The 18,583-nt window shown below is 50.7% G+C and overlaps 1 protein-coding gene across 1 annotated transcript; it reads right to left on the bottom strand.

Annotated features, from left to right (window-relative positions):
- Positions 1-3,748: 3,748 nt before the first annotated feature.
- On the bottom strand, positions 3,749-14,813 carry LOC116969924 (zinc finger protein 239-like). The gene is made up of 2 exons (XM_033016683.1): positions 14,727-14,813; positions 3,749-5,053 (listed from the first exon to the last, which is right to left on the bottom strand). The coding sequence occupies exon 2, from the start codon at positions 4,961-4,963 to the stop codon at positions 3,842-3,844; it is 1,122 nt and encodes a 373-aa protein (XP_032872574.1). The 5' UTR covers positions 4,964-5,053; positions 14,727-14,813; the 3' UTR covers positions 3,749-3,841.
- Positions 14,814-18,583: the final 3,770 nt, after the last annotated feature.

Here is an 18,583-nt window from a genome sequence, read left to right as displayed (position 1 = left end):
GTGGAGGAGGATTCAAAGCCAGCAAGGCTTACACGCATGGTTCTGTCTGCCAGATAGGACCTGAACCACCCCAGGGCACTGCCACAAATGCCCACTTGGCGCTGTAATCGGGAAATTAAAATTCCATGGTCCACTGTATCGAAGGCTGCAGATAGGTCCAGCAAGACAAGAACCACATAATTACCAGAGTCGTTTGCCAGGAGGATGTCGTTGAAGACCCTTAGCAGAGCCGACTCTGTGCTATGCATAGCCTTGAATCCAGACTGGAAAACCTCCCGAATATTTTGCTCATCGAGGAAGAGTTTCAGCTGAGCATAAACTACTTTCTCCATGATCTTAGAGATAAAAGGCAACTTGGAGATCGGCCTAAAATTGGCCAGATCAGTTTGATCCAGGCCTGGTTTCTTAAGTAGTGGTTGCACTACAGCATGTTTAAAATTTATGAGGACAACCCCAGAACACAAGTTACTGTTTATGATGGCGAGAACCGACTGCCCTATACTCGGGAAAACCTCTTTAAAAAGAAGAGGAGGGGCAGCATCACAAGGGGAACCTGACGGCTTAATATGGCTAACCACATCCTCTAGACCCGACAATGTCAGAGGCACAAACTTATCAAATGCCACCAGGCATGGGGCCGGAACAGAGGGGTCAGAGGCAGGAGCTGAGATGAGAGCCCTTATAGAAACATAGATTAATACAGTGTGGAAACAGGCCCTTCAGGCCAACTTGCCCACACCGGCCAACATGTCCCAGCTACACAAGTCCCACCTGTCTGCGTTTGGCCCATACCCCTCCAAACCCGTCCTATCCATGTACCTGTCTAACTGTTTCTTAAATGATAGGATAGTCCCAGCCTGAACTATCTTCTCCGGCAGCTCGTTCCATCCACCCACCACCCTCTGTGTGGAAAAGTTACCCCTTGGATTTAGATTAAATCTTTTCCCCTTCACCTTGAACCCGTGTCCTCTGGTCCTCGATTCCCCTACTCTGGGCAAGAGACTCTGTGCGTCTACCCGATCTATTCCTCTCATGGTTTTGTACCCTCATCTCCCCTCATCCTCCTGCGCTCCATGGAATAGAGACCCAGCCTACTCAACCTCTCCCTGTAGCTCACACCCTCTAGTCCTGGAAACATCCTCGTAAATCTTCTCTCAACCCTTTCAACCTTGTTGAAGGAGGGGGCATTGTGGGAGGGGGGAGGGGGCGAGGGAGGAGGGGCGTTTGAGTGAGGAGGGGAGGGGCATTGATGGAGAGGAGAGGGGCATTGGTGGAGGGGGAGGGGCATTGATGGAGGGGGGAGGGGCATTGATGGAGGGGGGAGGGGCATTGATGGAGGGGGAGGGGCATTGATGGAGGGGGAGGGCCATTGAGGGGTAGGGGCATTGAGTGAGTGGGAGAGGCATTGATGGAGGGGGAGGGACATTGATGGAGAGAGAGGGGCATTGGTGGAGAGAGGGGGGCATTGATGGAGGGGGGAGCGGAATTGATGGAGGGGGAGGGGAATTGATGGAGGGGGAGGGGAATTGATGGAGGGGGAGGGCCATTGAGTGAGTGGGAGAGGCATTGATGGAGGGGGAGGGGAATTGATGGAGGGGGAGGGGAATTGATGGAGGGGGGAGGGGAATTGATGGAGGGGGAGCGGAATTGATGGAGGGGGAGGGGAATTGATGGAGGGGGGAGGGGAATTGATGGAGGGGGAGGGGAATTGATGGAGGGGGAGGGGAATTGATGGAGGGGGAGGGGAATTGATGGAGGGGGAGGGCCATTGAGTGAGTGGGAGAGGCATTGATGGAGGGGGAGGGGAATTGATGGAGGGGGAGGGGAATTGATGGAGGGGGGAGGGGAATTGATGGAGGGGGAGGGGGAGGGGAATTGATGGAGGGGGGAGGGGAATTGATGGAGGGGGGAGGGGAATTGATGGAGGGGGAGGGGAATTGATGGAGGGGGGAGGGGAATTGATGGAGGGGGAGCGGAATTGATGGAGGGGGAGGGGAATTGATGGAGGGGGAGGGGAATTGATGGAGGGGGAGGGGGAGGGGAATTGATGGAGGGGTGAGGGGAATTGATGGAGGGGGAGGGTAATTGATGGAGGGGGAGGGGAATTGATGGAGGGGGGAGAGGCATTGATGGAGGGGGGAGGGGAATTGATGGAGGGGGAGGGGAATTGATGGTGGGGGAGAGGCATTTGAGGGAGGAGGGGAATTGATGGAGGGGGGAGGGGCATTTGAGGGGAGGAGGGGAGGGGATTGAGTGACGACTGTGCCTTACCTCAGATTACGTGTGATCCACCGTCGTGCCTCTGGCCTGGATCAGGTTCAGGTGGATCGCCCCCCCCCCTCCTCACTGCTAGGAGGGGGGGTTGGGGGGTCGTGGTTCCCGTTGTTGCCTCCGAGGAGACTCGGCCCCTCCTCCGTCTCCGTCTCCCGATCGGCAGCGCCAGCCTTCAGCGACTCCGTGTGCGTGCGCTCGCTCTCCCTCTCTCTCCGAACGGGAACAGGACGGCAGCAGGAGGGCCGAATGGCCTCAGTCTCTACTCCCTCACGTTGGGCAGGACAGTGCGGCTTGCGGTGAAACACGGCTTCAGAGACTCCCTCTTCCCCCCAGAGACTGGCCGTGGGAAACAGGCCCTTCGGCCCGCCGAGTCCATGCCGGCCATCAGCCGCCAAATTAATTCTCCCTCCACCACCAGTGTATAGACCGGCTGTGATTGAATGGCGGAGTAGGCTCGATGGGCCGAGTGGCCTAACTCTACTCCTATCCCACGGCCGTTACTAAAGCAACTATCCCTGGCCTTCCCTGTGCTAATGTTCTGGATCAGCCCTACCATGAGGGGCTTTATCCAGGACTAGAGGGTGCAGGTTGAAGGTGAGAGGGGGAAAGTTTAAAGGTGATGTGTGGGGCAGGTTGTTTTTCCACAGAGGGTGAGGAGGGGGTGGAGACAGACACGATAGTGGTGTTTAAGAGGCTTTTAGATGGACATGCAGGGAATGGAGGGATACGGATCACGTGGCGTCAAGGTCAGCATGGACACTGTGGGCCGAAGGGCCTGTTCCTGTGCTGTCCCGTACTGGTTCTATCTTCGACAGTTAATACTGATGACGGCCAATGTGCCAAAAGCCTTTTTGACCGCCCTATCTACCTGCGACTCCACCTTAAAGGAACCATGCACCTGTAGTCCTAGATCCCTCTGCTCTACAACACTACCTGTGGGCCCTGACCCTTACTGGGAAGATCCTGCCTCAGTTTAACTTTGCAAAATAAAACACCTTGCACTTATCTGCATTAACTGCACGGGGAGAGAGAGAGGGTGAGAGACAGAGAGAGAGAGAGAGGGGGAGGCGAGAGAGAGAGAGAGAAGGGTAGAGGGGGGGGGGGCGTGTTGCTGTGCTGTACGGCGTAGTTTGGGACTTTGTTTTCACGCAGAGGAAGTTGGCGTCGGCGCTGGCGGGAGGGTCTGCGGGGGTGGGGAGGGGAGGTGGGGATGGGGCGGGGAGAGGAGGAGTGGGGGGCAGGGGGCAGGGGAGGGGAGGGTAGGGGTGGGGAGGATAGGAAGGGGGAGAAGGGGGTCAATTGTGGGCGGGGGGAGGTGAGGTGAGGGTAGGGGAGGGATGGGGGAGGGGATGGAGGGGGTCAGTGGCGGGGAAGGGAGGGCAGGAAAGGGGAGGGTAGGGAGGGGGGGGATTGGGGTGGGAATGGTAGGGGAGGGTAGGTGAGGGGAGGATAGGGGAGGGGAGGATAGGGGAGGGGAGGATCAGGGAGGGGATGGTAGGTGAGGGGAGGGGAGGATCGGGGAGGGGAGGAGATGGTAGGGTAGGTGAGGGGAGGATAAGGGATGGGATCAGTCGCGGGTGTGGATCTGCCGGTGCCTCAGCAGGTTGGAGGATTCGGTGAAGCCCTTGCCGCACTCGGAGCAGACGAAGGGCTTGGTGCCGGTGTGGGCGGGCAGATGGCGGCGAAGGTGGGAGGACTGTGAGAACTCCAGGCCACAGAGGGGGCAGGCGAAGGGACGTTCCCCGGAGTGGACGCGCCCGTGCCGCAGGAGGCTGGACGAGTGGGTGAAGCCTTTGCCGCACTGGGCGCAGACAAAGGGTCTCTCGCCGGTGTGCACCCGCCGGTGCTGGCTGAGGTGGGAGAGGCGGGTGAAGCCCTTGCCGCAGTCGGGGCAGGAATAGGGGCACTCGCCGGTGTGGACGGTGAGGTGGGCCACCAGGCTGGACGACTGGCTGTAGCTCTTGCCGCAGACGGAGCAGGTGAAGGGCTTCTCGCCGGTGTGGACGATACGGTGTCGCCGGAGGCCGGACGCCTGCGGGAAGGCTTTGCCGCAGACGGGGCAGGCGAAGGGCCGCTCGCCGGTGTGGGCGCCGCGGTGGTCCTCCAGCTCGTCGGCGCTGCGGAAGTCCTTGCCGCAGTCGGTGCAGCGGTGGGTGATGCGGGCGGGCAGGACGGGGCCGGGGCCGGCGCAGCGACGTGCCCGCCAGTGCTCCTTCAGGTGCTGCGAGGTCTTGAATGCCTTGCCGCACTGCGGGCAGGGGAAGGGGCGCTCGCCGGTGTGTACCCGCTGGTGCGCCAGCAGGTTGCCAGAGCGGGTGAAGCCCTTGCCGCACAGGGTGCAGGCGTAGGGAGTCTCGCCGGTGTGGATACGGCGGTGGGCCTCCAGCAGCCGGGGGTACAGCCACCACTCGCCGCACACCTCGCACTCGTACCGCACCTCGCCGCCGTGCTCCTCCGCGTGGGCCTCCAGCTCCTCCGGCTGCTCGAAGCTGCGACCGCACACCGAGCAGATGTGGGCCTCCGCCGCCGCGCCGTCACTCTCCCCGCCCGCCACCTCCAGCACGCCTGCGGCCGACTGCTCCTCGCTCCCGGCTACGGCCGGTTGGTCCTCGCCCTCCGACACTCGCTCTCCGTCCTCCGCCACTCGCTCTCCGTCATCCGCCACTTGCTCTCCGTCCTCCGCCTCCATCCCGGCAGCGGATAGCCGACCTCCGCACGCCGGCGCTCACCGGGACGATCTCACCGCTATTTCTCCGCCACCGTCTAAACCACACGAACCCTGTGGCACACAGAAACGAGAGAGAGCAAGCCCGTCACTCCGTACAGAAACACACTGCACACCAATATATTACATAGACAACAGGTGCAGGAGGAGGCCATTCGGCCCTTCGAGCCAGCACCACCATTCAATGTGATCATGGCTGATCATCCACAATCAGTACCCCGTTCCTGCCTTCTCCCCGTATCCCCTGACTCCGCTATCTTTAAGAGCCCTATCTAGCTCTCTCTTGAAAGCATCAAGAGAACATAGAAACATAGAAACATAGAAATTAGGTGCAGGAGTAGACCATTCGGCCCTTCGAGCCTGCACCGCCATTCAATATGATCATGGCTGATCATCCAACTCAGTATCCCGTACCTGCCTTCTCTCCATACCCTCTGATCCCCTTAGCCACAAGGGCCACATCTAACTCCCTCTTAAATATAGCCAATGACCTGGCCTCGACTACCCTCTGTGGCAGGGAGTTCCAGAGTTTCACCACTCTCTGTGTGAAAAAAGTTCTTCTCATCTCGGTTTTAAAGGATTTCCCCCTTATCCTTAAGCTGTGACCCCTTGTACTGGACTTCCCCAACATCGGGAGCAATCTTCCTGCATCTAGCCTGTCCAACCCCTTAAGAATTTTGTAAGTTTCTATAAGATCCCCTCTCAATCTTCTAAATTCTAGAGAGTATAAACCAAGTCTATCCAGTCTTTCTTCATAAGACAGTCCTGACATCCCAGGAATCAGTCTGGTGAACCTTCTCTGCACTCCCTCTATGGCAATAATGTCCTTCCTCAGATTTGGAGACCAAAACTGTACGCAATACTCCAGGTGTGGTCTCACCAAGACCCTGTACAACTGCAGTAGAACCTCCCTGCTCCTATACTCAAATCCTTTTGCTATGAAAGCTAACATACCATTCGCTTTCTTCACTGCCTGCTGCACCTGCATGCCCACTTTCAATGACTGGTGTACAATGACACCCAGGTCTCGCTGCATCTCCCCTTTTCCTAGTCGGCCACCATTTAGATAATAGTCTGCTTTCATGTTTTTGCCACCAAAATGGATAACCTCACATTTATCCACATTATACTGCATCTGCCAAACCTGCCTCCACCGCCCTCTGAGGCAGAGAATTCCACGCACTCACCACTCTCTGTGAGAAAAAGTGTTTCCTCATCTCCGTTCTAAATGGCTTACCCCTTATTCTTAAACTGTGGCCCCTGGTTCTGGACTCCCCCAACATCGGGAATGTGTTTCCTGCCTCTAGCGTGGCCAAACCCTTAATAATCTTATATGTTTCAATAAGATCTCCTCTCATCCTTCTAAACTCCAGAGTGTACAAGCCCAGCTGCTCCATTCTATCAACATATGACAGTCCCGTCATCCCGGGAATTAACCTTGTAAACCTATGCTGCACTCCCTCAATAGCAAGGATGTCCTTCCTCAAATTTTGAGAGCAGAACTGCACACAATACTCCAGGTGTGGTCTCACTAGGGCCCTGTACAACTGCAGAAGGACCACTTTGCTCCTGTACTCAATTCCTCTTGTTATGAAGGCCAACATGCCATTCGCTTTTTCACTGATTGCTGTACCTGCATGCTTACTTTCATTGACTGATGTACAAGGACCCCCAGATCCCGTTGTACTTCCCCTTTTCCCAATTTGACACCAATCAGATAATAATCAGCCTTCCTATGGGTGCTAAAGTGGGTAATCTCACATTTATCCACATTATACTGCATCTGCCATGCATCGGCCCACTAACCCAGCCTGTCCAAGTCACCCTGCATTCTCATAGTATCCTCCTCACAGTTCACACTGCCACCCAGCTTTGTGTCATCTGCAAATTTGCTAATGTTACTTTGAATCCCGTCATCTAAATCATTGATGTATATTGTAAATAGCTGCGGTCCCAGCACCGAGCCTTGCAGTGCCCCACTGGTCACTGCCTGCCATTCTGAAAGGGACCCGTTAATCCCTACTCTTTGTTTCCTGTCTGCCAACCACTTCTCTATCCATGTCAGCACTCTACCCCCAATACCATGTGCCCTCATTTTGCCCACTAATCTCCTATGTGGGACCTTATCAAATGCTTTCTGAAAGTCCAGGTACACTACATCCACTGGCTCTCCCTTGTCCATTTTCCTAGTTACATCTTCAAAAAATTCCAGAAGATTAGTCAAGCATGATTTCCCCTTCGTAAATCCATGCTGACTCGGCCCGATCCTGTTACTGCTATCCAAATGTGCGGCTATCTCATCTTTTATAATTGACTCCAGCATCTTCCCCACCACCGATGTCAGGCTAACTGGTCTATAATTCCCTGTTTTATCTCTCCCGCCTTTCTTACAAAGTGGGATAACATTCGCTACCCTCGAATCCACAGGAACTGATCCTGAGTCTATACAACATTGGAAAATGATCACCAATGCATCCACGATTTCTAGAGCCAGTTCCTTAAGTACCCTGGGCTGCAGACCATCAGGCCCTGGGGATTTATCAGCCTCCAGTCCCATCAGTCTATCCAACACCATTTCCTGCCTAATGTGGATTTCCTTCAGTTCCTCCGTCACCCCAGATCCTCTGGCCACTAGTATATCAGGAAGATTGTTTGTGTCTCCTTAGTGAAGACAGATCCAAAGTACCTGTTCAACTCATCTGCCATTTCCTTGTTCCCCATAATAAATTCACCTGTTTCAGTCTTCAAGGGTCCAACTTTGGTCTTAACTATTTTTTTTTCTCTTCACATACCTAAAGAAGCTTTTACTATCCTGCTTTATACTCTTGGCTAGCTTACCCTCGTACCTCATCTTTTGTCCCCGTATTGCCTTTTTTAATTATCTTCTGTTGTTCTTTAAACATTGCCCAATCCTCTTGCTTCACGCTCATCTTTGCTAAGTTGTACTTCTCTTTTATTTTTATACTGTCCCTGACGTCCCTTGTCAGTCACGGTCAGCCCTTACCCCCCTTGGAATCTTTCTTCCTCTTTGGAATGAACTGATCCCGCACCTTCTGTATTATTCCGAGAAACACCTGCCATTGTTGTTCCACTGTCATCCCTGCTAGTGTATCTTTCCAGTCAACTTTGGCCAGCTCCTCCCTCATGGCTCCATAGTCCCCTTTGTTCAAATGTAATACTGACACCTCCGATCCACCCTTCTCCCTCTCAAATTGCAGATTAAAACATCATATTATTGTCACTACTTCCTAATGACTCCTTTACCTCAAGGTCCTTTATCAAATCCGGTTCATTACATTACACTAAATCCAGAATTGCCTTCTCCCTGGCTGGCACCAGTACAAGCTGCTCTAAGAATCCATTACGAAGGCACTCTACAAAGTCCCTTTCTTGGGGTCCAGTACCAACCTGATTTCCCCAGTCTACCTGCATGTTGAAATCTCCCATAACAACCACAGCATTGCCTTTACTACATGCCAATTTTAACTCCTGATTCAACTTGCACCCCATGTCCAGGCTACTGTTTGGGGGCCTGTAGATAACTCCCATTAGGGTCTTTTTACCCTTACAATTCCTCAGTTCTATCCATACTGACTCTACATCTCCTGTTTCAATGTCACCCCTTGCAAGGGACTGAATTTCATTCCTCACCAACAGAGCTATCCCACCCCCTCTGCCCACCTGTCTGTCTTTTCGATAGGATGTATACCCTTGAATATTCAGTTCCCAGCCCTGGCCCTCTTGCAGCCATGTCTCAGTAATTCCCACAACATCATACTTGCCCATTTTATTTCTTATACTTCACACATTCATGAGCAACACTTTGACCTCGGTATTCACCTCCCCTCTCTCACCGTTCACTATTGGCCCTGGCCTTACTCCCTTGGCGGGGACGACAGATGGCACAATGGGCTAAGTGTTCGGCTGGCAACCGGAAGGTAGCCGGTTCGAATCCCGCTTGGAGTGCATACTGTGATTGTGTCCTTGGGCAAGACACTTCACCCACCTTTGCCTGTGTGTGAATGTGTGTGAATGTGTGTGAGTGATTGGTGGTGGTCGGAGGGGCCGTAGGCGCAGATTGGCAGCCACGCTTCCGTCAGTCTGCCCCAGGGCAGCTGTGGCTACAGAAGTAGCTTACCACCACCGAGTGTGACTGAGGAGTGAATGAATAATGCGATGTAAAGCGCCTTGAGTATTAGAAAGGCGCTATATAAATCCCATCCATTATTATTATTATTATCCCTTCTCAAACTCTCCTTCTCATTAATTCGGGAGATTTTGTAATTTTTCCTGTACTCACTTTCCCTTTAACTCCACCTTAATACTCCCAATATGTCAATCATTCCCCCCCCCTATTGAGTTTAAACCCACACGTGTTGCCCCAGCAAACCTGCCTGCCAGAATGTCGGCCCCCCTCCAGTTAAGGTGTAACCCGTCGCTTTTGTACAGGTCACCCCTACCCCAGAAGTGATCTCAGTTGTCTATAAATCTAAATCATTGCTCCCTGCTCCAGCCCCTCAGCCACACATTCAGATCCCCTATCTCCCTGTTCATGTCCTCACCAGCACGAGGTACTGGAAGCTACCAGAGATAACCACCCTAGAAGTCCTGCTTCTCAGTCTTCTTCCTAACTCTCTAAATTCGCGTTGGAGAACCTCCTTCCTCTTCTTCCCGACGTTGTTTGTGCCGACGTGCACAACTACTGCCGGCAGTTCACCTTCCCTCTCGCGGATGTCCTGAAGTCTGTTTGTGATATCTTGAACCCTGGCACCAGGGAGACAACAGAGTCTCGCCTGCTGCCGCAGAATCTCCAGTCCGCACCTCGGACAAAGGAGTCGCCCACCACTATGGCCCTGCCTGACGTCAGTGTCGCCGGTCGAGTCTCATCGCTAGGATTGGAGCCACCGACCTGTCTGTCACTTGGACTGGACGCGTCGTCTGCCCCGACAGCTCCCAAAAGGATGTACCCGTTTCAATTTGGCACTGGGGTGTCCTGCACTCCACGGTTACTCCCCTTTCTCCCCGTCACCCTCCTTCGCTCTTCCTGTATCCTTGGCGTGACAACCTCACTGTAGGTCCTTGTCCAGAAAGCTCTTGTGTTCCCGGATGGTCCAGAGGTCATCCAGCTGCTTCTCCAGTTCCCCAACACGTTGGTTCAGGAGCTGCGCCTGGACAACACAATGTCTGCAGGTGTAGTCTCCAGAAGCACCAGCCGTGTCCCTGACTTCCCACATCCTGCAGGGAACACACTTCACCAACATGTCTGCCATTTCTTCAGTGGACAAAAATCACAAATTTCAATCAAGTGTAACCTCCTTGCCTCAAGCCTCCTCGCCGAAGACTCTTGAACCAAAGACTCACACCTCTCTCACAAGGCACTTCCCTCGACAAGGCCACTGCCCTGCAAGCCGCTCCCAGTCTGAAGAAGGGTCTCATATAACCATATAACAATTACAGCACAGAAACAGGCCATCTCGGCAGAAACAGGCCAACTCGGCCCTTCTAGTCCGTGCCGACCACTTACTCTCACCTAGTCCCATCTACCTGCACTCAGACCATAACCCTCCATTCTTTTCCCGTCCATATGCCTATTGAATTTTTTTTAAATGATAAAAACGAACCTGCCTCCACCACTTCCACTGGAAGCTCATTCCACACAGCCACCACTCTCTGAGTAAAGAAGTTCCCCCTCATGTTACCCCTAAACTTTCGTCCCTTAATTCTCAAATCATGTCCTCTTGTTTGAATCTTCCCTATTCTCAATGGAAAAAGCTTATCCACGTCAACTCTGTCTATCCCTCTCATAATTTTAAAGACCTCTATCAAATCCCCCCCCTTAACCTTCTGCGCTCCAAAGAATAAAGACCTATCTTGTTCAACCTGTCACCTATTCCTTCGCTCCATAGATGCTGCATCAGCCACCGAGTTTCTCCAGCATTTTTGTCTACCCCTGACAGCAAACCTTGCTTATATTAGCTGATTAATCGCCTAAATTCATCAATTTACCAATTTGAGAATTAAATTCCTCAGCCAATCACTGCACTCCCTCACCTGCCGTTGACCCTGAAGGTATGTGTTCTCGGCCGGTCCTGCCCGGTTTTTAAACCAACCACTACTGAAAAGAAAGACTGAAAACACTCTGAAGAGCTTAGCCAACTTCAGCCTTTCCCTCTGACTCACTAACTTCCAGCCAATATTAGCTCTCGCTGCTTCTCTTCTACCTTCTTGGTAAACACTTGAATCGGGCTTTTGGCACGCTTTTTAAATCTTCTTTCAATAGACAACAGGAGCAGGAGTAGGCCATTCGGTCCCTCGAGCCAGCACCGCCATTCAATGTGATCATGGCTGATCATCCCCAAACAGTAACCCATTCCTGCCTTCTCCCCATATCCCCTGACTCCGCTATCTTTAAGAGCCCTATCTAGCTCTCTCTTGAAAGTATCCAGAGAACCGGCCTCCACCGCCCTCTGAGGCAGAGAATTCCACAGACTCACAACACTCTGGGTGAAAATGTGTTTCCTCATCTCAGTTCAAAATAGCCTGCCCCTTATTCTTAAACTGTAGCTAACCCGACCGGAAAGCACTGCAGAGGGTGGTGAAAATTGCCCAACGCATCACCGGTTCCTCACTCCCCTCCATTGAGTCTGTCCAAAGCAAGCGATGTCTGCGAAGAGCGCGCAGCATCGTCAAGGACTGCTCTCACCCCAGCCACAGACTGTTTACCCTCCTCCCATCCGGGAGGCGCTACAGGTCTCTCCGTTGCCGGACCAGTAGGTCCAGGAACAGCTTCTTCCCTGCGGCTGTTACATTACTCAACACTGTACCTCGGTGATTGCCAACCCCCCCCCCCCTCCCCTGGACCGGACACTCCTTCCACCAGGAAAAAAAAAATAATTGCACTACTATGACTGTATGCACGTAAATATATTTATTCATTGCTCATATTCTATGTCGCTCTTTTAGGGAGATGCTAACTGCATTTCGTTGTCTCTGTACTGTACACTGCACAATGACAATAACATTTGAATCTGAATCTGATCTGAATCTGAGGTTCTGGACTCCCCCAAAATCGGGAACATGTTTCCTGCTTCTAGCGTGACCAAAACCTTAATAATCTTATATGTTACACTGTGTGGCCGTTAGTACCTTAGACAGAGCCTGGTGGGACAAGGACTACGCCCGGCGCCTCTACTACATCTGCGAGTACCAACATTAGACAACAGGTGCAGGAGTAGAGGCCATTCGGCCCTTCCAGCCAGCACCGCCATTCAATGTGATCACGGCTGATCATCCACAATCAGTACCCCGTTCCTGCCTTCTCCCCATATCCTCGTCTCCGTTCTAAATGGCTCACCCCTTATTCTTAAACTGTGGCCCCTGGTTCTGGACTCCCCCAACATCGGGAACATGTTTCCTGCCTCTAGCGTGTCCAAACCCTTAATAATCTTATATGTTTCAATAAGATACCCTCTCATCCTTCTAAATTCCAGAGTGTACAAGCCCAGCTGATCCATTTCCCTCTGACTCACCAACCTCCAGCCAATACAAGCTCTCACTGCTTCTGGCTGCTGCTTCTCTCCTACCTTCATGGTAATGTGATCATGGCTGATCATCCACAATCAGTATCCATTTCCTGCTTTCTCCCCATATCCCTTGATTCCGTTAGCCCTAAGAGCCAAATCTAACTCTCTCTTGAAAACATCCAGTGAATTGGCCTCCACTGCCTTCTGTGGCAGAGGATTCCACTGATTCACAAATCTCTGGGTGAAAAGGTTTTTCCTCAATCTCATTGATCATGGATAGACAATAACACAAAATACGGAAAACTCAGATGTTCTTATGACACGATTGTGCAAAAAATAATGATCTTGATTATCTTGAGCGTGGATGTTTGAGGATTTTGAACACATGTCTGCGTAAACGGCCCTTGCCCTCGATCACAGCTTTTGTGTTAAGTTGATGGAAAAGCAATAGGGAACAAGATGCTAATTTCCGAGTATGAAAATGGCCATAACTTTTTTAATACTGAAGATATGAACGTGAATTAGGTATCAAATTAAAGGTTTGTGCAGTTTTGGTCTCCTAATTTGAGGAAAGACATTCTTGCTATTGAGGGAATGCAGCGTAGGTTTACAAGGTTAATTCCCGGGATGGTGGAACTGTCATATGCTGAGAGAATGGAGCGGCTGGGCTTGTACACTCTGGAGTTTAGAAGAATGAGAGGGGATCTTGTTGAAACATACAAGATTGGACACGATAGAGGCAAGAAACATGTTCCCGATGTTGCGGGAGTCCAGATCCAGGGGCCACAGTTTATGAATAAGGGGTAAGCCATTTAGAACGGAGATGAGGAAACACTTTTTCTCAGAGACGTGTTGTGAGTCTGCGGAATTCTCTGCCTCACGGAGGCCAGTTCTCTGGATACTTTCAAGAGAGAACTAGATAGGGCTCTTAAAGATAGCATAGTCAGGGGATATGGGGAGAAGGCAGGAACGGGGTACTGATTGTGGATAATCAGCCACGATCACATTGAATGGCGGTGCTGTCTCGAAGGGCCGAATGGCCTACTCCTGCACCTATTGTCTATTAATGGATAAACAATAGGGAACAAGATGCTAGTTTCCGAGTATGAAAATTACCACAACTTTTTTAATACTGAAGATATGAAAGTGAATTAGGTGTCAAATTAAACTTCTTTTTATGCTTTTATCTGATGGGATAAAATTACAGGCTTGATTTTTAACATTTTAACATTTTGTGACATGCCTACAACCAAAGATTATAGAGCGGATATGATCTATGATCTTTGCCTACAGATCCCCCCTCAATCTTCTAAATTCTAGCGAGTACAAGCCGGGTCTATCCAGTCTTTCTTCATATGAAAGTCCTGCCATCCCCAGGAATCAGTCTGGTGAACCTTCAGAATCAGAATCAGAATGAGAATGCTTTATTGTCATTGCATGTGTCACATACAACGAGATTACTGTGTCTCTCCATTTAAAAGAACTTCAAACATTCACATACTCATACTTTTTACACTCCCTCCCTCCCCAAACCCACCCATGGATTCACATCTACATAAATTAACACTGTCTCCCACCCCCCACCCCCCTCCTTCCCTATAACCCGCTCCCGAGACAGAGTTCAGTTCCAAGATTGCTGATGGGTAAAAGCTGTTCTTGAGTCTGGCAGTGCGTGACTTTAGCGACCTGTACCTTTTTCCTGAGGGCAGCAGTGTGAAAAGGTGGTGACAAGGATGTGTAATGTCTTTCACGATATTACAGGTCCAGCTGCGGCATCTGGAGTGGTAAATGTCCTCCATCCAGGGGGCAGGGGGAGACCAATGATACCCTGGGCAGTTTTTATCACCCTCTCTGTACTCCCTCTATGGCAAGAATGTACAAGGACCCCAGGTCTTGTTGCACCTCCCCTTCTCCTAAAGAATGGCTCATCACCGTTCCCATGCAACGAGATACTGGTGTCAGGGGTTTATGGACCAATATTAGGAGAAGAGGAGGTGCAACGAGATCTGGGTGTCCTTGTTCATCAGTCACTGAGACGCTGCACCGCGGCCTCCCGCCGTCAGGGGGCGCTACAGCCGGAGGACCAGAGGGCGCCCAGACCTCCCTCCCTCCCTCACATCCCTCGGGCCGCCGGCCGCAGGATCGCCCTCGGGAAGGGAAGGGGAAAGGACGCGAGGCCGGGCGGCGGCGGCGGCTGTTCCTACCTGAGCTCCTCCCCGGCGTTGACCGGAGGCCTCGTCCCGACGGCGGCGACAACGCACCGGCCCCGCCCCACGTGACCGGCGACCAGGCCCCGCCTCCCCCACACTGACGGACAGCGCCAGCGGCCAACGACGTCACACAGGACCAGGTACCGCCCCCTCCCGGCGTCCGGCCAATCAGAGCCGCGTTCCCGCCCCTCCCCCAGCGTCGGATAGGTCGAGCCGTACGCCCCGCCCTTCGGATAGACAGCTCCCTCCGCCAATCGGAGCCGCGTTCCCTCCCCCATCGTCGGATAGGTCGAGCCGTAAGCCCCGCCCTTCAGATAGACAGCTCCCTCCGCCAATCGGAGCCGCGTTCCCTCCCCCAGCGTCGGATAGGTCGAGCCGTAAGCCCCGCCCTTCAGATTGACAGCTCCCTCCGCCAATCATAGTCATGTCCCCGCCCCCTAGCGTCGGATAGGTCGAACCGTAAGCCCCGCCCTTCGGACAGACAGCCCCCTCCGCCAACCGGAGCCGCCCATCCCGCCCTAGCAACGGTTGTCACGGCGCGTCCGGCCCGCTCCCCGAGGCTCCTGCACCAGGTGATGGGGGAAGACTATGGGCAACGTTTCAGGTCGGGACACTCGGCTAGATGTTTAGTTGGATGTGATTGGGGGGCAGATAGAACAGCTTTGAAGGCTATATACACCAAAGATCATAGAGCAGAGCAAGATAGGCCACTCCTGCTAAATACACAATGGGCTGACGTGTAGTAGCTACAGAGGGGATCCTGGGCATTTCCCCCCGCGTCCATTTTAGTAACCGGAGCCGCCCCGACCCGCAGTGTAATGAATGAACAGTTTGTGTGTGTGATATAGGGTTAGATTCATCATTCTGTCAGTTCATACTTCTTGTCAAGAATAAAATATGACTCTGGTAATTGTCTTTTTTAATATATTTTAAATCATTTATTTTTAAATGGCTCACAAGCAGTGTTTGAGTTGATTTTGTAGTAACCGGCACCGACCCGACCCGCAGGGTGATTAACATTGCGGGGGAAGTTTTTGTGTGTGATATAGGGTTAGATTAATCATTCTGTTAGTTCATAATTCTGTTAATTCTTGTTAAAGAATAAAATGTTTATAAACACACATACATGAATGTGATATAAATGTATATAATCATATAACACACACAATTATATTTCTTCTGATCCAATGATGAACTTTATTTCAGACTAGACAAGGGACATTAAATAAGAAACATTGTAAACCTCCCCGCAACTTCACACACACCAGGCCTTATCCCCAGGCCCCACACTCCCTCTCCCGCTGCCCGTGCCGCTATAAGATCTTTGATATACACTGGGTTAATTAGATCTGTGTTAGATTATGGTTGTGTGGCGTATGGGTCCGCATCAAGTACTTCTCTTAAGAAAATAGACAACATTCAATATCAGGCATTGAGAATATGTACAAGGTGCAATAAAAACAACTCCAACAGCAGCATAAGGTACACAAAATTGCTGGGGAAACTCAGCGGGTGCAGCAGCATCTATGGAGCGAAGGAAATAGGCGACGTTTCGGGCCGAAACCCTTCTTCAGACTGATGGGGGGTGGGGGGTGGGGGGGGGAGAAAGAAGGAAAAGGGGAGGAGGAGGAGGAGCCCGAGGGCGGGCGGATGGGAGGGTGGGAGGAGACAGCTAGAGGGTTAAGGAAGGGGAGGAGACAGCAAGGGCTAGCAAAATTACAACAGCAGCATTACAGGTTGAAATGGGGGAGATTCCTCTAGAGATGAGAAGGATACAGCTTTCATTGAATTACTGGATTAACCTACAGGGCCACAGTCAAGAACACTCAGCACAAGTTACTGTCAAACCATGCTGGGAAAAGGAGAGAAGGGAAACAAAAAGTTTTGGATGGACAGTGACCCAGAGAGCATTACAAATCAGCATAGCACAATTAAATGTGGTTCCAACGGTTCCATTACCTTCAATTCCACCTTGGATACTTCCAGATGCAACAGTAGACTTTACAATATTAGAACAGAAAAACAAGGATAAACAACGTATGTATAATTCATTCATCATACAGGAATACATTGACAGATACTACAGCTTTGTCCAAATTTATACAGATGCATCAAAAGATTCAGTAGATAAAGTAGGAGTAGCATTTATTGTACCAGAATTTCACATCAAAGTAGGGAAGAGGATCAATAATGAGGTCTCAGTATACACAGGTGAAATGATTGCAATATTGTTAGCGGTACAGTGGGTCGAGGATACTAGGCCTTTAAGGACAGTTATTTGTTCAGATTCAAGTTTAGCAATAAAGAGTTTACAGCACAGCCATTCAGACAGTAGACCAGACATTTTGATTGAAATACAACAAACACTATTCAGAATTCAAATGATGGGGCTTACAGTCATATTTTTATGGGTACCAGCACACATTGGCATTAGAGGAAACGAAATGGCAGATAAGGTAGCAAAAGAGGTAACAAAAAGAAGTAAGATTGATTTAAGTATTAACAAAGGTAAAACTGAAATCAAAGACATTATTAAGCAAAGACATTATGAAGGAAAGATGGCAAAAGCAATGGGAGGAAGAGCGGAAAGGACGGTGGTTCTACAGAGTCCAGAGGAAAGTGGGAGAAATGAGATGTGCAGGGAAAAACAGAAAAGAGGAGACAGTAATTTCAAGAATCAGATTTGGACACACATAGAAAAAAAAAAAAAACATAGAAAAACATAGAAATTAGGTGCAGGAGTAGGCCATTTGGCCCTTCGAGCCTGCACCGCCATTCAATATGATCATGGCTGATCATCCAACTCAGTATCCCGTACCTGCCTTCTCTCCATACCCTCTGATCCCCTTAGCCACAAGGGCCACATCTAACTCCCTCTTAAATATAGCCAATGAACTGGCCTCGACTACCCTCTGTGGCAGAGAGTTCCAGAGATTCACCACTCTCTGTGTGAAAAAAGTTCTTCTCATCTCGGTTTTAAAGGATTTCCCCCTTATCCTTAAGCTGTGACCCCTTGCCCTGGACTTCCCCAACATCGGGAGCAATCTTCCTGCATCTAGCCTGTCCAACCCCTTAAGAATTTTGTAAGTTTCTATAAGATCCCCTCTCAATCTCCTAAATTCTAGAGAGTATAAACCAAGTCTATCCAGTCTTTCTTCATAAGACAGTCCTGACATCCCAGGAATCAGTCTGGTGAACCTTCTCTGCACTCCCTCTATGGCAATAATGTCCTTCCTCAGATTTGGAGACCAAAACTGTACGCAATACTCCAGGTGTGGTCTCACCAAGACCCTGTACAACTGCAGTAGAACCTCCCTGCTCCTATACTCAAATCCTTTTGCTATGAAAGCTAACATACCATTCGCTTTCTTCACTGCCTGCTGCACCTGCATGCCCACTTTCAATGACTGGTGTACCATGACACCCAGGTCTCGCTGCATCTCCCCTTTTCCTAATCGGCCACCATTTAGATAATAGTCTGCTTTCCTGTTTTTGCCACCAAAATGGATAACCTCACATTTATCCACATTATACTGCATCTGCCACTGGTCTGAACAGTACACTTTTTATAATAGGCAAGCATAATACAGGCAGATGTGAATACTGTGGGCAAGAAGAGACAATATAGCATGTCATTATACATTGTGAGAGGTATGAGGAGGAGAGAAAACAAATGAGTGAACGATTCAGAAAAGAAAAAGTACAATTTGATTTAATAGATATTTTACAAAAGAATTCATATAAGTGCTATCAAATCCTATTGCTTTTTCTCAGGGTAACCAATTTGTTCGGAAAGATATAGGTTATTAGTATATAAGTTATAATGTTATTTGATCCACACTCCATGCCAG

The sequence above is a fragment of the Amblyraja radiata genome, unplaced genomic scaffold (assembly GCF_010909765.2).
Source record: "Amblyraja radiata isolate CabotCenter1 unplaced genomic scaffold, sAmbRad1.1.pri scaffold_417_ctg1, whole genome shotgun sequence".
In the NCBI taxonomy this organism is placed as follows: Eukaryota; Metazoa; Chordata; class Chondrichthyes; order Rajiformes; family Rajidae; genus Amblyraja; species Amblyraja radiata.
The sequence above is the reverse complement of the archived record's forward strand: the minus strand, read 5'-3'. Positions and strand labels throughout refer to the sequence as shown.